At 29.7% G+C, this 26,474-nt stretch overlaps 1 protein-coding gene across 4 annotated transcripts in view; it reads right to left on the reverse strand.

The window, feature by feature from the left end:
* Positions 1-26,474, reverse strand: part of LOC121117912 (neural cell adhesion molecule 2) — a 236,131-nt gene that overhangs the window by 110,612 nt on the left and 99,045 nt on the right. For all 4 annotated transcript variants that reach the window (XM_071888648.1, XM_071888649.1, XM_071888647.1 and 1 more), the window contains one exon: positions 14,787-14,865. In XM_071888648.1, coding sequence (XP_071744749.1) covers positions 14,787-14,865 — 79 coding nt within the window. The remainder of the gene's footprint in view (positions 1-14,786; positions 14,866-26,474) is intronic.

The following is a 26,474-nucleotide window of genomic DNA, read 5'->3' on the forward strand; positions in this document are numbered from 1 at the left end:
TAAACTAGTGGTTATAACTATTTAAATAATTGTTATACATTAAAAACCTTTTTTAATTTCCAATATTTTATATTTTTATCCACAAGAGATATTGTGTACACTATCGATGTGTAGAATGAGAGAAACTACTTGTTTTATATATCTAAGTTACCTATGAACACACACTAAGAGACTACATATGTACTGGGCTTTGCCGCCAACCCACACAAAATCCTTGATTTTAATCAAACCATGTTTGCTTATTGATTAAAAATAATGTATAAATTATGAGAGGAAGTGGGTTAGTTTAATTTGTAAAAAAGCTCCTACAGATAAGCTTAGTTGCTTACATAGGCAACATTATTCAAGGGATGCCCTAATTATTGATAATGTCTGCAACTTTAGGAGGATATAGAAACAAAAACAACTTTTTTGCTTCATTAACAGACATGATCTGCAATATGTCGTTTCACAGATATGTACAGATAATTAATCATTCCTTCATTTCAAGGAGTTTATGTTGTAAGGTGGGGTATGTGACTGAAAATGCATTTTTGTTGTATATTGTATGTATAATAGAAATACGGACCCCACATGACTTTTATTTTAGGGCACCACTTTCAAAATACATCCAAGATTCAAAAATAAAAAAAGACTTATTCTATATAAATTCCTTAGTTAATACTTTGTAGTGTTGTCGTCAAGACCTCCTTGAGAAAATAAACGCACTTGTTTTTGTTTACAAAAGAAGATTTTTAATCTAGTTGCTTTGGTATTGGTCATGACAACGAGCCCAATATGTAAACCCTTTCTTTCGAGGGGACACTGGTGTCTCATATTTTAATTGCATCATTTTTCATGAGATTAAAGATATTTTTTAAATATTATAAAGAGTAATAGAAGATAACTATAATTTATAAAAAAAACATTTTATCACAGAAAATTTATGTTCTTGCTAACTAAGTATTCAAACTATGTCAATTTTTGGAATTCGATAAAATAATATTCTACTTATGATATGATTTTCACGTATGAATAGTTTATATTTTTTATTACTAATTTAATATTTATCTAGTATGAGGAATAATTTCTTAAAATTTCATTTTATTTCGATGAAAAACGCAAAAGTTATGGCCGTTTTAACATTTTTTGTTAGGACACTGGTGTCCCTCTGGTTTTGAAAGTTATTTTTTCTCTTTTTTATCAGATTGAAAATTTGTATCTTTTGTTTCTTGTTCTTTTAGAATTTAGAGTGTTCATATAGAAGTACACTTTATTAGTGGACAAATCAGCCGGTAATACATGTACAGACACAAAAGATACTCCAACAATTTAACATATATTTTTTATGAGTACTTTATTATTGAATGTAGAGTTTTTCATAAACTTGATAATGGAAAGAAAAAAAAGAAGAACAAATTTGTATATATTTCTAGTATTTTAACTGAATTAGACAGTGTTATGAAGAGAAATTATTTTTCTATAATTTTAAAGCTCTACAATTAAAGCATGAGGGGAGTCGATCTCATAGATTTAAGAATTTAAGTCTTCTAAATATAGCATTTGTGAATAGCTATATTATTTATACCTTTAAATATCCAAATAAATTATCGCTTTTTGACTACAAGAGCCTAATTAAATATTATGAAGGGCGTCAAAGGACAATCCAATCGTCAGGAACAGCTAAAATAAAATAAAAAGTTTGTTTCATAATAGACAACCATGAAGGACATTTACTGTAGTTTAAATGATACATAAAAGATCTGTCTACTATTCAAGCAAAAATATAGAAAATCGAAGTTTGTAAAACTGTATCGCTTGTACTCTCACTTTATGCTTGGTAAGAGACAGGAATTTCTTCGTTGTGCTTCACATATAAAGCATTGTTTATATTTATAGTAATCCATTGTGCAAGGTATAATTATAAATTGTTTTAATTAGAAATTAAAAGTATATCAAAAGAATAAATAGATATAAAGAATTCAATTCCATAGCGTAACTTTAATATTTTGTTAATACATAACAAAAAATTACTGTTGACACACAAAGGGACACGAGTGTCCCATCAAATTCTTGCAAAGCTATTGAAGTTATTTAAAAAATCATTCTAATTAGTTCTAGTATGATCAAAAATATCAAGAATTGTTCAAAATTATATCTGTGTTGTCTGATTCTTTCTGTCTAGAAGTCGTTTAAAAAAATAACTTGGGTGAACAGAACTCTGGTAACTCCAAACCCAATGAATATGTTACATTTTCTTCAGAAAATGTTGCCTAGCGGAAGGGGCTGATAATTTGAATGGAAAAGATAAAAACGATATTTAGACTGATCCTTAGAACAGCATCACTAGTCAGAAATGAAATTTTTTTAAAGATTGTTTGAAATTCCTTCTGTACCTCTTTTGTTTTTGAGCAGCCGTATGTCATTATTTAAGGAATATTTACAAAGTGGAGACCCAAAACTTGAAGTAGCATTCAATTACAATTTTCTCCCCTTAATTTTATTATTCAATCAAACAAAAGTGGAAACATATATGAACAAGTTTTGTTTTTATCCAACGTCTCCAAGTGTGAAAATTTCGGAGCAACAACAAAAAAGACGACAGGTATATCTGTACCCTTATCAGTGCCAAGAAGGATGCAGGGACTGTTAACATACTCCTTATGTACTGCCAATATAATAAAAAAGTCCAAAACAACCCCATACAGCAGATTATAATCAACACTTCTGCAACAACAATAGGGATGAATCCTGCCTCCATGTGGTGATCCTTCAGACCTGTACTAAATCCCCCGGACTTTGAAGTTCTAGAAAATATGAGAGAAGAATGTCTGCACATATCTCACCAACTTTGGATTCGCTCCCAGCTGCAATCATGACAGTGTGATATGCCATTGAGACCCCCTTCATCGTCAAAAGCTGCCAATATGTATCGATTATATTATTGAATAAAAATCACGTTTTTCAATAATTGGTCCTCCTACTGAAAGTTTTGGGTCCCCACTCTGTAAAGAGAAGAAATGTATAAGAAACATCTTTAAACTCTTTTGGAGAAGTAACATTTCTTCGAACGCTTTATATATTTGTATTTGCCTACTAAAAAACTATCCATGTATAATGGAAAGAATTTTAGTCTATTTTTAAACAAAATCAACTTTGAAAATAAGTAATTCTATCAACGCACCCACCGCCAAAAACTAATGACGTTTCAAAGCCTTCAGAAAAAAAATTCCATTCCATTTGCAAAAAAAATAAATATATATATGATGAATAATAGAAAATAACTTATCTCCTACTAGGTAATAATGAAGATGGAATTCTCATATTTGAATTACAAAAAGTAGAAAAACTAAAAAGCATACATAACAATAAAAAAAACAATTAAAATATTCAGAGCATTGGAACTTCAAACAAGAAAGAAAAAACACCGAAATATTCATACAGACATAGGTCCGGCAGAAAATAAACGAAACGGAAATATTGACCCATGAATAAATCCATCCTCACTCTCGTAAAAAGTAGTATAACCTTCTTATCCAAAAGTGTTGTGATTTAAAATTGTCACTTTGAATATGTGTGCAAAACGGATTGTCAAGTTTTGGATTTCACAAAGTATTCATATGTATATGTATGGGTAGTAGGTACAACAACAGATATTGCCGTATTTTCGGGAATGAAGATTTTTCAGATTGAAAAACAACATACCGTACAATTAAATTTTCACAAAAATAGTAAGAATTATAAAACCCGAATTTTATCAAAGATTTAGATAGCTAAACGAATCATTTATAATCTATAGAGCTATGGCATTGGAGCAAAAACGCGTCAAAATAAATGAAGCAATCATTTTGAAAGTTATTTGCGATGAATGATAAACTAAATTGACATAAAAATGTTTCAGTGTGGATAATGAAAATGTTAACCCTTATTTTCAATTTTTTATTTAATAATAGTGTCGATATTATTTCATATAAGCATAAAAATAATTAGATTTTTTCTTTACACAAGTCATACTTTTATATTATATCATCTTTATATATGTTGTGTACAAGTTGCTATTTTGTGCACATAACAATTTGTAGAAGCAAATTGTACAAGTTGCAACCATGAAATGAGATGAAGGATTTACAGTACTTGGGATGAGGAGCATGCAATAATTGTATATTCCATAGGATGATTCATATATTAATGGTGTAGTTTTTGATTATATTATTACAAATGACTAAAATATAAGTATTATCAGGCACAATATAAAGTTCAAATGCCCACAGTTATATTACATATAAATGCATAATAACTATGTAATTTTAAGAAGTCAAAATGATATGATAGGATCAATTTACAGTTGATAATTAGAATACTCAAGTTTGAAATTAAATAAAGCATTTTAAGAAGAAGAAATTGCAACTTTTATAATTTGCTAATATAAGTTGCAATTTTGCAGGGGTGCCTCTGCCGATTCTAGTCAGGCTAAGACGGGGGTTCGACTTTTTTTTTTGTGTTGGAGCGAGGGGGGTCATATAAGGAGGCTTTTTGCAGCTCAAGGAGACTAACTATATAGGGGGTTGAGTTATTTATCAATAAGTGATTAGCGTACCAAAAAAAAAAGGTAAAGCTTCCAATGAATTATCGTATTAGTAAATAAAATAAAGTATGTAGAAATCTGTCTGGAGATTCGTTTGTATATAAATTTGACACATAAAAATGGATGCTTAAATGAAATATCTATCGTTTTCTGAATAATTTTTAATTTTTCACAATTTTTGTTTCTTTTTTTTTAATCTAACGTCAATTTTTATTTTGAAGAAGAAGTGCCTATAAATGAGGCAATTTGTTCATATTTTTATCTGCAAAATTAGTGCAAAAAAGTTTTTACGATTTTCTTCGCGAATTTCGATTTTTTTTTTGATAAAAACAAAAAAAGGACTCTCCTTTAGACAATTTTTTGATATATATCTGTTGTTGGTATTTTATTTGAAGTTTTATAAAAATCATTAAGTCAATTACATTGAATTGGTTTTGATTCTCCAATAAAAAATAAAATCATTGTTTTGAGAAAAAGACAAGGACTCTAATTTAAAAAAATAAAATTTTAACCTCGTATTAGGCTAGTAGTAATTATATTTATAGGGTTAAATAATACAAACTTGAAATCCAGGCTGAACTGAAATAATAATCATCCTTGCCTACTTTTATGTTGATGAGTAACATCTATCAAATCACTTAATATACATACACACATTTCTACAAATAATTCAATAGAAAATGTGTTAAAGGGATTATGATATAGATTAATAAACATATATATTATGTTTGTATTATCAGCAATAACCTTGAATTCTAAAGAGTAAAATGAATTAGCTCCACAATCTGCAAGGCTGAGATGTACATATATACATTGTAAATAGACCTTTAATGAGGCAAAAAATGATACTTGCCTACATATTCATATATATGTATGAAGAAGATTGAATTCCCTTCTTATGTTTCTAAGAAGGATTAACAAAAATAATAATGTTGCTTCGAGTAATGAGAGAAACAAAGATGGAATGAATAAGGTCAAGATCGACACGCTTTAGGAAGAAGAGACCTGGTACAGTTGTAGCACTTATTACGTATGACTCAATTACTTGAAGTTTGCTTGATTGTCAGAAATCACAAAATTTAACTCAACAGTCCGGAGATGTGAACATGGACACCAGAATTGCAAATTTACTTGGATTCCATTCCATATTTTGAAGACTTCCGACTCCACTAAGTTATCAAAGCAATTATGTGCTGCCAAATTAAAAGATGGCTCGCTAAGATGCAAATGCCTTTAGTTTGTGGACTACGTACTTTTTTTTGTTCCGACGATACACAATCAAAGACTTGTGACTTTACTTGTACTGGATAGGACTCACGACTCAACTTGGACTCACTCAAGTCAATAAAAGGGTGATCGGAAAAGTTTCCAACCTAACAAAGATACAAGACATTTTTTCTGAATTTATTATTATATTTTTCAACATAGTATCTGTGTAATGCTTCCATTTCTGTAACCCGTCCAAATAGTACTCTGCGTTTTTCTCACGAAGTTCGTTTTGTTTTTTGACTTAGACTTAGAAATTTTAACACAACAAGTCTTTATATGTTTGCTATTGTTTTAAACTATTTATGACTGAATAACGAAAATGGCTGAAACTGTGATGAATAACGAAAATGGCTGAAACTGTGATGAATAACGAAAATGGCTGAAACTGTGATGAATAACTTCAACAGATGCTAGAAAGATGTGACTAGGTTTTATTTACGAGTGCTGCCAAATTCACGCTGAGGTCGGACACTTTTCATACACCCTTGTATTTTACAAACTTGCGATTCGACTTGATCACACTATTACCATATGATCGAGACTTGTGTTGGACTCAAAAGCTTCTCACTATATATAAATTACTCTTTAACGCAGGGATTCTCAACAGGCAAGTCCATTTTATACGGCCGGCAAAAATTATTTAATAACAATAATAAATTCATTTGATTAAGATACAATTAGCCTAAATTATGTATTTTTTTTTATGGCAAGACTGACATCCACTACCCAATAATCTGGTGAGGGAGTGAATTAATGGTCGCCAATTGTTTCAACCAATGCTGGGTATTTTTTTTTCATCACACGCCTTCATATCAACCAAATATCTAAACATATTCGTTTGTTCCATCCCCAAAGGGAGTACCTTGAAATGTGAGTAAAATTATTGCAATTTTTTAAATTCAATCTAATCTTCTAAGAAATGGATCGAGAGTTGAATACTCTTTGTACTCGGATTGGCCAGGGTTAGTAAGGTATTACTAAAAACACCACGGGGGTTTTAACAATCCCACACTACCCCCGGAACACTGGACTATCTGAGGGCGGAGGGTATTCACCATATTTTAATAGGCCCTAAGCTATTTATCACTATTATTTTTTTGTAATATAGCAGAATACAATTAACTAAGCTCTTATTATAGATCATTGATCGGAGAAGTTCTCCCTTTCAAACTTCTTCAGAGTCCTTTTCTAGCTAACATTACCATTAACATATAAAATAATATAGACTAATTAACAACATGAGGAAAACTGCAGCATTTATTGCGACTGTGCCCTTTGTACTAGGTATTACAATATCTGAAATAAATCTTGTCTGAGTAATCTTTAAGTTACATATATCTAACTTTAGCAACTGATAGTAAAATAGTCAAAAAATCAAATGATATCATTTAAATGAAATTCGGACTGCATTATTTAAAGAAAAAAAAATCTTTAATTCTGTAAATTGAATTCAACACCTAAAAAAAAAAAAAGTTGACATAACTTTCAGTAGCTATATTTTTGTAGTAATAGTCTTAGTTTAATAGGTTGGGAAAAAAAGTATTATCGTATTTTTCTCTTTATTTCAAGGGTTTATAAGATTTATGTCAGTATGCCCCGTTCTGTTCGATAACTTGTTGCCAACGAGAATCCAAATTAATAATGTCCTTTTCGTAGATGCCCTTGTCCCTATTAACAAAAAAACTCGGACAACCAGTATTCAAAGGCTTCTATTGAGGCCAAATTTGTGCTCCCAAACGCTTTAACCATAGACAGGAACAGGTGATAGTCACTTGTTACCAGGTCTGGACTGTAGATTGGAGGGGTAAGAACTTCCTATCCGACTCTCGGAGCTTCTGGCGCGCCATTAAAGATGAGTAGAGCCTGGTATTGTCTTGATGATGTCTTGTTGTCTCCTATCCAGTATTGCTGGCCTTTTCTGTCTATCGCCAGTTTCAAGCTGCCGAGTTGAGAAAAAAAACAAAAAACACCATTGCACTTTTCTGCAATATGAATTGAAATAGTATAGGTCCGTATACATCACAAATTTTCTTGATCGCTTTTGACGCGTTGTTCCTTTTCTGGTAATAAAAATGTAAAAAACGGCCTTTCAGACCTCCATACTCAACTCACGATGATTCACGGCTGAACCAGCCTAGCGCAATACAACCAATAAACCGTTTGTAGTATATATTCACACCGTTTTATCGTATGCTCCGATGTGATCCATAATGAATAAGATATACTTAGTTTAAAAAAAGGTGGGAAATACGATATTACTATTCCCCCTACCTCATATGCTTGTGAAAATGCCTTGTGTTGAAACTGTTCCCTGTCTCCCCTACACAAAGCATGATGGGAATGATCTAGTATTGATTAATCATGACAGTGTCTCATCAAACTAATCAAGGTTTTTGAAGTGTTTTATTATCATCACCACTAACGAAACATGTCCTAAATTATATTCAATGTTCTCATTATTCAATTGGAATAGGTAATTACTTCTTTTTTTAAAGGGTAAAATATAAAAATCTAATGAAGCAGCAACATTCTTACTCCAGATTTTTCTAGACATTTTTATTGTTAACACCTTATAATTCACTTGTCAATTGCTTTATTTGTGTTCGTTATGTGCATACACTGGACGACTTTTTTGTAGAAAATAGATCACACGCTTCAATTACTGTTTTATTTCTGTATATTCATCATCGCAGTTCTTTTTAAAAAAAATCCTAAATATATATATCTTTTTATTTCATGTCAAGATACGATCAAAGATGGCGATTTTTAAACAAGAAAACAATGTATATCATATAACACAACCTGAACCTACTGACATATATTATAATTTATGTTGTTTTTGTTCGTCAGCTGTAGATATTTCTACTACTATTATGAGGGTTTTGAACGTTGATTGGTTGAACTATAATTAGATCTAGTTTAATTACTATAAACAATTCTCTATTACTATAAAATAAAGAATAGGTCTACAAAGAAACATGCTAACTATTATGAGATGTTGAAAATAAAACTGTCACTGAATATGGTTCCCTCACTCATCATAAGATGCAACTTCTCAGATATATATGAAGAATATTAGTGATATCCTGCGACTTCTCCTCAATCAATATTTTTTCTGTAACTTAAACAACAGCTAAAAAAAACAAGTCAATAAATAGTTGAAAACGATTATAAACTAATAAATGGGCAGTAAGCATGCGTATACCTACTTATTTTTTTTCCTTGTCTAATTTATCGACTGGGGTCGATCTTTAACGACTTCACTCAAGGGGACCAAACACTACTACATACTGATTTGATACTTTACTTATTATTTTCTCTTTTTGAAAAAGACAGGTTGCGAGATACAAAAAAGATAATATCGTAATATGTTATGTTATAAAAATAAATTGATATATCTTTATATTTTATGTCAAGATGTAATCAAAGATGGCGATTTTGTAACGAAAAACAATGTGTATGCATTAAGGCATCATAAATAATCTGCAAACTCCATCATCAATGGTTTGAGTCCAAAATCCTTGACGTCATATATATTATATGTAGAGACATATATCAAACCTATTGATTTACGATGTTTGAATTCAAACACTTCTTGTTATTTTAAGTTATGACGGTGATAAAAGAAAAATCTTTTTTGGAGCAGGCATTTTATTTTTCGTTTTATATTTATATTTCTAATATAATAATTAGTCAACATATGTAAGTGCAAAATGCAAATTTGTATATGTATGATCTGTAACAAACTGAAGGACATCCTACTTAGAGATAAAACTGTCTCTTATTGCAAAAAAATACAAATCTAATAATGAATAGGACTTGTGTATAATGACGTCACCATGCCAATCAATTCGAGGTACAGATCAAGGGCGTACGATATACATGCATACTCATGTTGCCACACTTCAATCAAAATGTCAGGATATGCAAAGCATAAATCATGATGAAAAAGTCTTTTTTTATTGTTGTCTAAAGACATTCTTAGAATAAGTCTTTATATATATATGTATAGATAACACACAGTCTTTTTTAGTGTACTTATTTTAAAAAAATGCACATCTTTATTGCAAATCTATTGGACATTTCTGATCAATCACTTTGCTAGAACGTCTCACTCTCAATAACTTTATCCCTAAAATAATTAATTAAGTAGGGAAAGCGTTTAAATATCTTTTATTTTGCATTCAGAGAACATTCAAGTAATTCTAATTCCATTTAATTGATATAATCAATTAAATTACTCAAGATGAAACGAGAAAACTCTGTATAAAAATCTAAGAGCTAATCAATCAAAAAATAAATTCACTATTAGTAGACCAGATGAAACACTCTGTTCAATTTAAATGTAATACATAATTAAGGCAAAAGTGGGCCAAAAGGTATGTATTCTAATGCTTTACTTTTTTCCCTATAATTTAATTGTGTTGATAGCTTTAAAGTAAGTGTGGAAAGTAAGGGGTAAAAATATATTGACAAGCATTTTAATGAGTATTTTTTTCTCCTTTTTCAAGGAGTAGAAGAATTCACTAATTGCATGTTATTTTAAGGTTTTATAGCTTAAATGTTTAAGTATTATTGCCTTATTGTATTTACCTATATCTGTATATAGAAAAAAAGTTAATCCCTGGTCAAGCAGGTTCATTATAATTATATTATATGTATCTAACAATATGATATACAGAGGTTGTCACTCACAAATAAAAAAATTAAATTACAACAATACTCTGTTTAGTCTGTATTTGATATATCAAGGATTTGTTAAATCCACAATAGATCATCTTTAACAATGTCATAAACTGCATCATAACATTCTCCAAATAATAATTACCAGATGGCAATAGGAAAAATACCATATGTTGTTTTCTTTAAATGCTTAATTTATCTTCTGATATTTGAGGTCGAGAGTGGATAAAAAAAACTATTGGTGAATAGTTTGCTATGATTCACTACAAGATCTAAAAAAATGATGCCCTTAATGGAAGGATATTGTTCTTTTAAGTGTGAACATCTAAATATAAATTGACGAAAACTAAGTCATAGCTTAGAAAATTAGATTACTCATTCAAATTTGATGATTTGTGAAATCCATTTACATTATTTTCATGGCATCGACGCCGTACGTCACTTTTTTTTCTTCACATATGACTCATACCGTTATTCATGTGTGAGGATAAAGTAAGTAAAAAGACAAAGCTTCAAAATGAGCATATACGTAACTGGCATTAAAATTGAAGCATGACCGCAAAAAGTATTACATTTTAATATAAAAATCGATTTTATTAGTAACAACTTGATTTTATCCATTCATACTTTACTATCTATCGATTGATTCCAAGTGCTGTCCATTATACAAGGTTTCTTTTAATTAAGGCCTCATTAAAGTACATATGAATTTATTTTCATTAAAATGTGTATGTAGCTAGGTTCAAGATCAGCGAAATAGAGTGATAATGAATATACTTCCTGATATATGATGATATCATAGTTCCGTAGTGCAAGGCTATTGTGTTCAATTCGGATACATCCCTTAGATATAAGACAAAACCCGACAGAAACGATACATATCTATGACACATACATTATTCAACATGTTCTATTATGGACAGGGTCCATTAGATTTACAGAAAAAAAAATCATAGTAGATATTTATATTCTTAGTAAATGAAGTTTTAATCACAGCTAAAATTTGTAGCATAACCATGGAAGTTTACAATTATTTAAAAATATGGAATAACAACAAAATAGGTATTTTGGGCGTCTTGAAAAGTTTCCAAAAACTCTAAACCAAAATAACATAAATATTCATCTGCTTGACACCCAAAAGTATAGGAACAAGTGGAGACAAATAACAATATCAAAAGTCTAATATACATCAGGAGCGTCTGCAGAATTCTTTTTGTGTGTGTGGAGCTTGACTTTTTTAATATTTTTCAAAAATTCACCATATTCACAATCATTAAATTTCATTGGAAAGAAAATTTCAAAAATCCAGAGGTATTTACAAAAACAGCTGTGGATTTTGGAAATTATTTCCAACTATTTAATATCTGATTTTTTATTCTAAAATCCCCCCCCCTCCCAAAAAAAAAAAAAAAAAAAAGTATATATATATATAATCCTACGGACACCCCTAGAGACGGAGTTGATGAGTTGATTTTTTGTTTATTTTCTTCCTCTTACAGCTGCTTGGAGCGAATCTAATGAAATTATATGCAAGCTAAGCTACTTTCCTCTAATACATTCTTCAGACTGTCAGGACTACCATGTTGATTTTCAGTTTGCTTTTTTAGCAACCGGAAAAGTCATATTTTATACAACTCTAAGTGTAGTCTACCCATTCTATCAATTTGCTTTCTTTTTCTTTTTTTCATCTTTCGAAAAATAGTTGATTTCTAATGTGTTTAGATGAAGTTTTTGATAAGGTATAAATAGTTGGGATTTTTATAATGGCCCTATTGCTAAAATGTAGAATATGATTAGACAATGAGGGCAAAAAATCATTGAGAAATATATTGATGCTGCATGTCAGATATTATTTATAACAACATATAAATGTTATATGCATATAGAATGTAAAGAGAAGAATATAAGTCTATAAAAATGTAACACTGAAGAAGTAGAAAGATATGAGTATAATACACTATAGGTATAGGTGATTATATATTGAAGTGTCGTTAAACCTGATTTTTCATTTATTAACATCATCAACCATTGACAGCAAACAAGACATTTTTTTTATAAAGAACATCATTGGAAGTTTGGTTTATATAACACAATGGCTGAAAAAAGTCCCAGATTTCACAATGAAAACAATTTTTATTTTTATTCAAAATTGGCTTTTTTTTAAAATGATGTTATTTTTTTTCATTCGCTTTATGGATCAGACTCCCCATGACACTTTTTAAACCATTATTTAGCTTGAACTGTATTTTTCCACATCAAGAAGCAGTGTAAAATTAATACACGAAATTGTTTTCATCGATTGTTTTGGAAATAACAAAATAACTCACAAACTAAATAGCTGACTGTCATAAAACTTTACAGCTATCTTTTGAAGGTTGATACTAGACTAAAAATGAAGTGAATCAAGAAAAAAAAAAATAGGACCATCTATGTGTGAAACCTGGAATTTTTCAGCCCATGTCTTATGTTCGTATATGAGACGCTCTCATGTTTAACTTAAAATTTGTTTCTACTGTACAAATACATTATTGTTGGACAACACTAGATACCATTTTAAATTGATTAAAAAAGGATTTTTGCGGTCGAAATCTGCCAGTTTAAAACCTTTTGTACTTCCCTAATTACGATCCTGTGAGTCAAACATTAAGATGTGCTCAATGAGTTTTAGTTTTCCCTAATTATCATACATATTCTTTTTACTTTTTGGTCAACAACTAGCATTTTAAATAGAATTACATTTTCTATATCAATTATTTATGATAAAATAGGGGAATCGCAAAGCATTGTGCACATGTTAGAGCCCTTAAATGATTAAAAAAATGCTGAATACTTTTACTGATAAACAAAATACTAAAATGTATTAAAAATGCAATTTGTGACTATTTCCCTGTTTTAATTCAAAGATAAAATTACTATAGAAAAATGACGTGCCTGTTTAAGTGAAAGTTCTTGAACAAAATAGGAAAACTACAAATTAATGAGCACATCTTAGAGCCCTTAAACTATTAAAAATCAAATCACAATGTTCTTCACTTTTAAAAAATATGAATAAATATAAACAGTACAATTTTTGACTCATATAATCATATTGTTGACGGTCCAAGAGAACAATTCACGTCGAGTCTCGAGTCTCTTAACTTCAAATCCGACTATGAAGTCAGAGTTTAATTAGACTTAAGTAGGAGTCATTGTTCCCCCTTCATTAATATTAAATTTCAATAATATAAAAGTATACGTATATGACGCAAAAAATCGAACATTTTGAAATAAATCATGTTTGTGAGCTTCAAGCAGTATCGATGTATGAACCCTTTAAGTTGAGTAGCAGTTACATAAGACTTAACTGCTTACAAAAGTGCAAAAAAAAAAATAACCAACTTTACCTACAATTTTTTTTTTCCGATTTAAAATGGTCTGAGAAGTTTTTATGTAACGGAAGCAAATTTAGTTTTATGATTGTCTCCAGAAGAAATCTACCATGAAAATATTTATTTTTTAAAACGCAATTGTCTGTCCAACTAGTTGTCAGATTAAAAAATAAAACATCCAGTCACAAATACTGTCTCTATACAAGGCCAAAAGCGCGAGGAGGCCTTCACCACTTGGTCCTTTGGAAAAATCTGGAATTTGTCCTTGATCCAACTGATAAGTTCGTCTTGGGGATTATATGGCGTTCGGTTGGTTTTTTATTCGATTGCGCCAGGCACAAAAAATCCATCAGATTCAGATCTGGTGAGTTTGGAGGCCTAAAGTCCGCCAAGATGAAGTTGTCAAAATTGTCTTTGAACCTTTTTACCCCAGCCCACATTGTTTTTGCCTCAAAATCACATTTAGAGGCCTCAAATTTCCTCCTAACATGGCAAAAGAATTCCAATTGGTGCAAGTTTGAAAAAGCTATCTAACAAAAAAAAAGAAGGATTCTGCAGCCTGTGAATATGAGACAACACCTTCCTTCATAGTCTCGTTTTAATGCATAATGTATTCCTTACATATTATGTGAGTACATCTAAGAATAATTAATTAAACGATAAATCAAATTTCAAAAGGGTAAAGTTTTCTAAACACGCTATATTTGTATAACTCTGGTTACAACCCTGGTTCCCCCTCTTCTTTGAGTTATACTGATTAAAACTCATTCCAGTAACTATCTGATTGATCTTTATGACACACTCCTACGCCTTTTTCTATTTAAGTATATATGTCTGACTTGTTTAAACTTAATCTAATAATATAGGTACATATGAATATATAACACGTGACACGGACTTACCCACAACTGTGAGATTCAACTTTATATTACGAGTTGGAGAGTTCCGATAGTCAACTCGGCATCGATACACTCCTTCATCCTGGAAGAAATAAGGGTAATGTCTATTAAAATATGAATTAAATACAATTTCGTAGGGTAAAAAGTTATTCCAAGAATTAACGTAAACGGCAAATAAAAATTCTCTAAATTTTATTTGGACTGTAGATTAAAATAGGCCGCTAAAGGTATGGTTACTTCGAATTTTTATTGTAAAAGCAGAGATGTTGTGATTCAGTATAAAAACAATCTAGAACAAAAATGAAGAAAAATTAAATTTATTTATTACATCCTAAATCATACAGCCAAATATTTCTCAGACATATTTAAGTGAATTATAAGCATTGTATTTAAATTTATGGTGCTGTTTAGATACCTAGGGATGTTAACTATAGTTTATTATCTTTACTTGATTTATGGTACTTTTTTTGATCCCAATATGGCCTTTCCAATAAAATCCATCAATTTTTATTTTTATTTATATTACAAATATTAATTTAGGGTATTTTTAACACAATTAAAAGTACACCCAAAGGATTAATTCGACTATTTTTTTTGTTGAAGAATACCAATGTAATATTTTTGAAAAAAATTATTCTATCTTGATTTTGTGGACATATATAAGCCCTTATAATAAAAAAAATAACTCTAGAGTATGAAATAATAATTATTTGATTCATAGGAATCATGATTTCATTTGTATGGCTTAAAAAAAAGGTTTTATCAAACATACTCTTTTATATAAAATAATAATAAATGTACAAAATGAAGTTATGATTTTTATAAATCACACCGATACTCATAATTCTATGAATTTTTTACTCTATAGTTTGTTTCTTTTTTGTTTTTTTTTAATTATAAGAGTTCTACTCTTATGCAATCATTGAAAGAAAAAGTTAACAAGTTGGTATTTGTACAGCACTGTTAGGGACCAAGTTGAAATCAAGGATAAACATTGGTATTGGTATTTGTATAAAATCAAACTGGAGTAGAACCCAGTTAAGACATAGACTACAAATACAGATGTTCGTTTAAAGTGAACAATTATGAAAGTCTTAAATTATTTTTATACGTAATCATTTAGATAAAGATGATTTATTTGATAGCGAACATATTTTGTCGTTGCTTGAGATCCGCCTTAAGTTGTTTCAACTGTAGTATGTAATAAAGATTAATATATGAAATGCAGCCTTTGATACATACAGTCCGACATAGTCTAACGGCCACTTGTTTTAAGCATGACACCACTAATCGGTATTTTCATTTTTCAAATTAAGAATTGTAACAAAATGGCGTAAGAGTTTAAGATTTAATCATGCACAAACTGGTCTTTTTTTTCAATTTTCCTTGTTTTATCGCTGAACTTGGATATTACCTAATGACATTTTTTGGGAAATAAATAATTAATTCGTTTTTTATTCATACGAAGTAAGGGATTCGTATATTTATGCTTTAAAGATGACCAACATTCAAAATTATGACGTCATGTAAAAAGGGGCACTTTAAAATATATACATATGTACATTTTATGTATATCAATGAGTAAAATAAAAAATGTATAATACATTTGGTAAATTGATTCCTACGTTGTTTGATTATCAAAAATACATTTAAACGAGTGTAAATATACTATTTTAATAGGAACTAATTAGACTGATAGCAACTGCAGATATGTAAATGTAATCATGTCATATCTATGTACCCTCATAACTTCTCACGTTGATAAAACAACATCAATATTAAACAGGAACCAGAGAAGAATTCATTATCGTAATAAAAATAAAAACATTAGTGGTATTGAAAAATACCTATTTGATAAGGTCCTCATTATGTACATATTATGGACTATCTGTAACGTCATGAAATTGCCACACAAAAATTGTTCTTTAAAAGAGTTGGAAACATTGCCATGGTCATTTACGTTGGGCATCTCCACTCATAAAATACATAATAATTTATATTGCAAGACAATGATGCTCATATAAAATGTGTTTGAACACAATCCCTTTCAATTATCTATTTTGTTTCTTGTTTTTATTTCTTGTTTTAGACACGAAGTTTTCTCCTTCATATGCATTACTAATAATCAGCAAATGAAGGGAGGAATTTTAAAAACCAAAAAATGTTTTCTATGTATTGAAAAACTAGGGATGTATCGATCTCAAAAGGTGGAGTTAAATTTTAAAGGTATGCCTAAAACAATTTTTGTTCAATGACATAAATATAGATATCAGTCAGTGACGTCCTTATTAGGCAATCTCAACTATGTAGAATCCAATATTTATAAGAATAATAAATACTTCAATTTGTCCTAATTTAAGAACAATTGTAAACTCTTCTCGGACGGGAAAGATAGTTAGAGTTTTAAAAAACTAATTCAACAAGTGAGACAAACTTACTTTTGAAAATGCTTCCTTATCAAAGGCGTTTTAAGTTTCGGAATTTTTTTTCAAGGACTGATAAAAGGGACGAAACAGAATTGGACACGGACGAGACTGGTTTTAATTTCCATATTAATGAACCACCTAGACTCTCAGATGAGATGCTACAAAACAGACGAAATAGGTAATCATTTAACAAAAACCATATACTTCAATTACGTCATCAAAGATATTAGCCAGTCACGTCATCATCAGGCGACCATCTATAATCACATTTTTACATTTTTAATAAATAATTTAATTATTTATAAATTAAGAATAATAATGACAACTTTATTTCGAGTATGAAAGATACTTAGAGTTATACCAAACTAATTCAATTGATAGACTAATGAGCTTTACAATAATATTAGTGAAAATGAAGCCTTTTAGAGGGTGTTCTAAAATTTTCTCATTTTTGAATGACCAATAACAGGATGGATCAATTTTAAGAATAAAAATAATCAAAGTGACGACAATTTTAATTGTCTGTGTTTTTGTTTTTCAAGGTGATTTTCCTTAAAATAGGCCTAAAAGTTTGTACGTACACTCAAACAAACAATGCTTCCTATAGATTCAACGGTGCAAAGATGTACGCCCTGTCGGATTCACGAGTGCCTCAAAATTCATGTTTTTAAAACCATTTGAGACGGTTGTATTATTTTTTTTTTTTTAAGTTGTCTCATAGCTCGAATGATCTGAACCCTTCGGATTACAATGTGTGAGTCATCTTCGAGAGAGAAAGAGAGTGACCAATATGGATAAAGAGTAACTCATCAAGGCTTGTACCAGTTTCAGGGCCAGGTTGGAGGCTGTGGTTGAAGCTGGAGATGATTGGTGCGGACTTCGTTACGAATCCCTACGTGTAAGAGCAAAAGATTTTTAAATTGCTGAATTAATTTTGGGAAGTAAACTGTCGAATACATTGTCCTTAAATTTTCCATATTTAAAATCCCCACCCTCTATGTTCGATATGTTTTCCCTGAGCAAATAATTTAAATTGGTAAACTAAGTTACTGTACTGAAACATTAGTTAAAATGATAGTTAATGTAGAGGTTGCTTTGAAATTTAGTACGTTTTTCAAGGACTGACTAGAGGGAATGGAATTATTTAAAGACTTATATAAAGGACTGAAACAACCCTTTTATGAATATGTAGATCTATATAGGAACCTCGTCCTTTTTATATTATAACACCGTGAACATTGTTGGAAATTCACTACCACTGATCAATTGATTGACAAATTTTCATCTTTATATACTTTTTTAACACAAAATATATATTTTAAATATTATGTATGTACATATTTTTTTTCTCTTTTTTTAAATATCTGACTATAAAAAAAAAAGTTTTTCAACTCCATATTTTTATTATTTAAATTTACTGATTGTATATTATTTAAATAACTTTATCAGCAGAAAAAACTTTTCCTTATTGCAGTAAAATAAGAATAAAACTTTAAGGGATAATATGAAGAGAGACAAAAAATGTTTAACATTATATTATATGCACATCACTACAAAAAGTGTCTCTTAAAAGAAGAGAGATCAAAAGCATGTCCTTCCAATCATTAATGGTCAAAATAGCTATGGAGTTTTCATACTTTGTTTTTACGCAGAACAAAATTTAGGTAAAAATCATCTTTACTTTTTGTTGATGTTGTTGCTTTCAAGAAGGAAAAATATGAAATATTGGATTTTTTTTTTTTTAAAATACCTTTGAGGCATAAATGAAGTTAAAAGAAAAATGATAAGAAAATAAAACAAAAATTTTATGTGTTTCTTATTATTCAAGGAGAAGAAATCCCCTTTTTTCAAAAGATATTTTGCACTGATATGGAGTAGACCTCTACATACTCTATATTAGTAGATGAATACATTACATATGAAAATATGTATATAAAGTTTTGAGGGTGGGTGGGTGTGCTATAAGGGCTCAAAATGTATCCCTTTAAAAAATTACAAGGGAAGTGATCAATCATCATAAATATCACTCTCTACCTCTTTCTCTATTTGAGCCTCTAGAAAAATAGGTAGAGGGGGGCTCAAAACATTCAGTAGCGAGAGAGTCATTCCATGTCAAATCGACCAGGGGATGTCACTGGACCCTTCTCAGATTTGGATGATTTTTGGTACACGGGCTCAAATTCTTGAGTAAATTAATTGTGCCAAATTTCAGCAACTCATTTTGAGTCACACTTACTCCTCTCATGAAAAAATTATCCGAGTCTGAGAGGATTGGGTGACTTTATTTTTTTGAGTCAAAAGACTAAATTTCAAAAAATGAGATTTTTATAGAATCAAGAAAAGATCAATCAAAACCAATTTTGTATACTTTTAAATACTATATTTTGCTATGTTTTCACCCTTCAAAAGCAATAAGAGCCTTGACACGCTAGCGAACCGATTGGTAGCTCTTGACGATGAAGGTTGTGTCTTTGGCTCAGAGCTTATCCAAATTTGAATGAGAATTTGCAAATTGCAATGTATAGTGGTTGAGGTAAGGGCTAAAGGAGTGCTACATGGAGGCAGGTCATAAGTAAACCATATTTTTCCTACATAATTTTTTGTTTTTCTTGGTTGTATCGGGCTGTAATGGATTCCTTGATGTTGTAGGTACTCCATATGGAGATGCTAACGGTTACTGCAACCTTCTCAGCACTCAGAACCGCACAGAGGAGATTGGATATGTATTGCCTTTTTTGTTGTTGCTCCGAAATTTTTAAACTTAGATATATGGGATAACGACAAAACTTGTTTTTTTTGGCTTAGTTGTCGTTTGGTTGCGTATTGAAAGGTTATTATTTAATATAACGGAGATAAAATTGTAATTAATTACTACTGCAAGTTTTGTGCCTCCAGTGTTTATATTGGAATCCCTGGCGTTGTATAGCAGCCATGACAGTAGTTAGAGTGGAGAAAGAGGGGAATATGTTTCTCCCAAACGTTACCTAACCACAAAATGCTCCCAAGATTTACAACATTTAATTAGTGACGCCCTTACTAAAACTCTCAGTAACCCTAATTTTAAAACATATCTGTACTCTGGTGGCTTTTGGAAATAAATGTTCTTCAGCTCATTCCAACCCCTTTCACTTCGAAATCAGAAAACCGATTTATCAGGGAAAATATCCTATATTTACACCGTATCAAAAAAAGTTCTTGGAAATTTTAATATTTTTTACATGATTAAATAAAAAAAGTTTGAATTGTGATAAACGTTTCGAACTTTTGTCGCCAGAGAATATTTAATACACAGAATATTCTTATTTATATGAAAAAATGGATTCACCTTTTATGGCTTATACAATTCTGAAAAACGAGTCAATTTTTTCCTCCCTGATAATTAGATTAGGTAAAAAATCCTAGATCAGATTTATGCATTACCAAAACTGGGTTATTAAGTTTGGCTTCAGTAAAATTCTCTCTCTCTCTTTAAATTGTAATTTTCCAACTAAAATAAATACGGATTAAATTGATGAAGCCGTATTTTTTTTATTTTTTTTTTTTTTGCACGCAAGTACAACTGTATTTCAACTTAATGTAGAGGTAAACTCACACATTAAACATAGCAAAAAAAAAAAGTAATCAAATCCCAATAAAATATTTTTTATACATTTACATATCAATACTTTGGACATAATTATCAGGAAATTGTGTTCGAGTAAATATGAAATTGTTTAAAAGATACTTTGAGATTTTGTGGTATTATATTTTTTTTATAAGGGACAGTATAAAAATATGTAAAATCTTAAATCTTAAATATTTAATAATTAATTTAAAATTCCAACAAAATACACACTTTTAGTGGTTCCAGACATGTGCTATATTCTCACTTTCAAATAAATAAAAATGTCTAGCTGTTTTCCTTCATGCCTTACCAATGAAGAAAATAAATTCGTAATTTATTATTTATATATAATTTATTCAAATAAATTTGTCTCTTATAAAGGAGATTTTTCGATCAAGTAAAGTATCAACCAACAAATTAAATATTGTATCCTTAGGGTATGAAACTTTTGGCAAACGAAACATACCATTATGACAAAGCAAGACAAAAAAATTCAAGGAAACTTCACTGTGAAATATCGGCTTGGATGGATCATAATTTTTTTAATGGTATCATTTCAAGTTCTATAGAGCGTTTTCATTGACGTCAAAAATTGTAGCATAATTTTGTCGGTCCGAAAACTCCCAAATTCATTTAATCTTTACAATAATACTTTATAAAAAATTGAAAATTTCGTTATGTAATTTCAATCTGAACTGATCAGTGAAAAAAATGGAGTTTCTTATTGTTCAAGATTCAGTTTTTTAAAATTAAGTAGATTTATATTTTGTTATTTTCTCACAATTGAATTCCATGTCTGGGCTGTTTGAAACCCCTACTTTAGAAAGTTTTAATCAGTTGCGGGAATACAATGTATCTTAAACAGAGAGGCGGTCTACGCTAAGGAAAAGGTCATTGATGTAGAGTATTTACACAGGGCAAGGTTTTAGGGAAAAGAGGACATTAATTTTATTTTTCTTGATAATCAAAATAGTGCTTACATCAAGGTCAGACTCGACAATACAACTATTTTACGCACATTTTCGACCATTATCCTTCCAAATAATAATTTTTCTTTGATATCAAGATCATAGAAACAGAAACGACGGAACCAAAATTGCGCGTGATTACCGGTTACAGTATCAGGACCATAAAGACTATTCACATTATCAGTTGCCTGCCTCGCATTTTTGCCTTATAGAAGAACAACTGTAAAATATAACGTATTTTCTCTATGCTGGAGCCACTCAAAAAATACTGAGTCAAACAATCACAAAATGGTCTTTAAAGTTGTTCAGTACAAAAATTTTATCTTTCTAGCATCATGTAGTGTAAATCGATCGCCCTTATACAACGCGAGATACACATTATTAAAGAAGGAAAAATTGTCTAAATTATCGTGAGTGTAAATAAAAAAGAAAAGTACGCACCTTGTTGGACAGCATATGTACTGAAAAAGATCATTAAATTACGTATAGTGCTCCTTACTCGCTAATACGTTTGAATTTTCAAATTGGGGAGAAATAATCAATAGGAGCACTAACATCTTGCAATCATATATTGCAATGTATATATATTTAAAGGTATGCTCAAGAGGATTTTGACAATTTTCACATCCTTATACATTACTACAGCCATATATTTGAAAAATAATAAATTTCTATTTAATACATTTATTATACGAATCGATAAAAATTACGAATAGTGATGCAAATGTGGGTATAATGGGCATGTTAAAAAATGAAGGCAAAAATTAAGATGGGTACACTGACAATTGGAAAAATGTTTTGGAAGAAATCAGCAAAATCAGCTGTGAGAAGGAAGGAGGGCGAGAAAGAAATAAACTAGGACATTGGCAAGAATTACACGGATGTCGATCCTCAATTCCACTCCAAGTCCAACAAGGACATACAATTATAACCTCTTCCAGAAATCATCAAGGTTACTCTCCGTCTTTTATGTGCACACATGAATTTTCAATAAGGTTTTAAATATAATTGAATCTATTTAGAAAAGGAAACAGAAAATGCATTCTTCAAATTACCAATTCCAAAAAACACAGACAGGATTAACATCACTAGATATAGGTATTGAGTAGCTCCGTGTGAGTGTGCTCACGAAAAACAAAAAGTAAAACTGATGATTTCTTCTATATTATTAAGCAAAATTTGTCTTTTAGCTGAGGTCTAATTACTCCAGCCAATAATACCACTCGTGTATTACAAATTACGTATTAAAATAAAAGTTGAAGTAAAATAATAATGTTCACAAGATGTTAGAAGGATTGTTTAGTGTCTGTTGTGGATAAACTTCCCAGAGAAGTAGCGTTGGAATAATGAAGGTCTTAATTTCTTTAATTTTCTAATATATAATTGAATCGATTCAGTTCAAATCAACTCTATCTGGCATATTCTTGTAAAAGTAAAGATAAAAGATCTGCTAACAGTTGCTAGACAACATTGATAGAGGGAAGCCCACATAGAAGTAAGATTCCATTCAAAACTAAACTATTAAAGCAATTAAATAAAAAATAATCGATTTCTTCAAATATACATACATATGTTTGTATAATTATTCATTTTGATATTTTTTTTTTTTTGTTTATTGACAGATATTTTTCAATTTGAATTCCTCCTCTTTTCTTTTTCTCATTTTCTTTCTATTATTGTAATAATTCAAAATATGTGAAAATAATTAATTATGGATAATAATGATAGAAATTATATCAAATTTTTTATTATTTGTACATAATGTTTTCATTCTTCCTTCACAATGAATCTTTTCTTCATTTCATTTCCAAATGAGTGTTGAAATAGAATAAAATTTTATTATATTATATATGTACCACATTTTTAAAATATATTTAATTTCTTTTTCTTTCGACCCCCCTCCAAATTGTGTTTAATTAAAAGCGAACATATATAAATCCGTCAACATAAAAGTAAACTGGAATGTATTTATCAAAGTTAAGTATGGATTATTTTTGTACTCATTGTTTAATACTGTTTGTCAATTTATATGAACAAATTACTTTGATTAATCCTTTGGAGCCGCTGCAAACTTACACAAACTAATGTGAAAAATGTAACATGACACTGAAATAACTAGATATTATTTGATTACAATATGTAACAGCGCTTTGCTTAATAATTAATATTTCAGAGGCAGAAAGATTCACTTCAACTAAATTTTGTTTGATATAGAATATGTTTGATTTTTATGCTCTACAAATTATGTAGTCTAATCGACCTATTTGTGTTTACTTGCGAAATTTTCATGTTTCTAAAATATTCCTCTTTTTTCTTACAATTTATCAAATAATCGACTTTATTATATTTTTATTGGGAAACATTATCACACAACCTTACATTACATATTTATTTAATATTCCATCAGAAAATTTAAAGTTAAACTGAAAAAATAAATCAAAATTAAACTTTTTTTTACGGAAAATCTCATTAAATTATAATTCAAGGATTTTTCTTTATTTTAGAGATTATATAATTCAATTAAAAAAATGAAAAGATTTTTTGCTTCCGTATAAGATTCTTCATTTTACTGGATTTTTGTATGATTAGACCCATTAATTAGGAAGTGTATTCACGATAACTTACTAAATATTTAATTTTTTGAATGCTGGAATATTTTTTTATTAATTGTTATTGTCCTAAATTTTCATCTATAAAGTTTTTTTTATTTCGAAGTATGGCTCTGAATACAAATAAAATATTTTAAAAACGTGATATAAAAAAATGGCTTTAGAGACAAAGCCTATTATTTTCTATGGCTTAAATAACAATAATAAATGTGGGTTTTAGCAAGCGGGAGTTCCAAGACCTGAATTTTGGTTTATAGTGTTATATATTTGAAATTGATAATATCGGGGCCAAATACAGTCTCATAAATCAAAAGAAGGTTTTAAGCCATACTTCATATTCTTATGTTTATCAACTCATCCCAATGTCTATAAAATATTGGCCTGTATAAAAAAATGTGACATTTCTCTCTTTTCTTTATGCTTGTTCAAAGTTGTTTTTGTGTTAATTTACCCCACATAAAAAAGAAGGTCTGCCTATGATAAGAAAATTAAATCACATTTCCATGTTTCAATAAAACTTATTCTACAGTTTTCGAATCATATTAATAGTTTAAACTTATTTATAGATGTCCTCATGGGTACAATCCTTTTGACAAGGGGTTCCAAAATTGAAGGTTGGGATCTGAGGAAGGGATTTTTCTATTATTTTTGTACAATTCTGCAAATCATTTGATACATATCAAATCAATACATTTACGTACCGGTTGTAAAATTAATTCTGACAGACTTTAGATTATCGAAACATTTCAGTATTTATCTTTTAAACATTTATGACTATAAAATTTATATTTTGAATTATTCTACCAAAAATTCATATTATATTGTTCAATATGAAGCCCATTGCCATCGATGACGTGCTTTGATTGATCTCATAGTCACCAGAAGACCATAATAATATATATTGGCTTAAGTTTTGCCAATTTTAGTCCATGGTTGGTTTCTTGAGAACAATCAAATTCGGTACATGATCCTAGCCTCAATCAAGAGGGTTAAGGTGAGATGAGGATGGATGCTTTATTTGGTTAGACCAAATTATGGTTGAGTTTAACAGAATTGCTAGGTTTCAAGGTCGACTACTCACATAAGACGTCATTGAATTTCTTGCACATTTTGGCGTTAGTGGGTGTTGCATGTCTAAAAGCTGATTGTGGATTTTGTTTGGCATCTCCAAAATGCATTGTGATTTTTTTATTGCTGATCGTAGAATAATAACAGCTGAGTAATTATTATTTTAAAACTATTGGATTGCAATTAGTCATACCTCTAAAAGTACTTTAAAATAGTGGACCATATTTAATTTTACATCCAGTATAGGTAAAAAAAATCTACTTCGACCTCCCACAAAAGAATTGACTTTCACAATCTTATTTTACAAGATTTCAAATTGAAATTTTAAAAAATGTCGACGAATGGCTGAGATATGCAAATGTGTACAAAATTGAAAATTGATGTAAATTTCGGTCATTCACAAACACTCATTCCGCAAGAAAAGCCGACGTTCTCTTTTCTTTTCTGGAACAATGTTTTGCAATCTTTCTTTCATCACAATGGGCGGTTATTTATAGTCCTATAGGAATTGTAAATCTCAACATATGAATAATAATCATAGATATACTACACACATATTATTAACACCTACGACAAAAATAACAGTAAACATTTATTAGTTTTAATATAGCTATTTAGAAACTAGTATAAAAGCAGTTCTTCCCTCATAAGATAACTTTATGGGTCTACAATCTATATTCAAAAGAAAATATTGACCCACAAATGCATCATTGAGTTAAAACGATATTCTGTCTATATTAGTGATACCTTGGACCGTGGGTCTGGACCGATTTGTGAGCCATAAAATGATAAAAGCAGGTTACTGTGAACCGTATTTCAATACGGTAAACACTATATACGTAAAAGAACCTCTTCATGAATCTTGAGTTTGAAAGTACCAACCAAAAATAATGAAGTGGCATCCTTCCTCCAGACAAGATATCACTCATTCAAACAAACTCTACCCAGTTTTCGAATACAGCTTCTGGATTTTTACCACACTTGGCAATACAAAAAAAAAAGTTAAAAATTACTTA

This window comes from Lepeophtheirus salmonis, chromosome 5 (genome assembly GCF_016086655.4).
Source record: "Lepeophtheirus salmonis chromosome 5, UVic_Lsal_1.4, whole genome shotgun sequence".
NCBI classification, from domain to species: domain Eukaryota; kingdom Metazoa; phylum Arthropoda; class Copepoda; order Siphonostomatoida; family Caligidae; genus Lepeophtheirus; species Lepeophtheirus salmonis.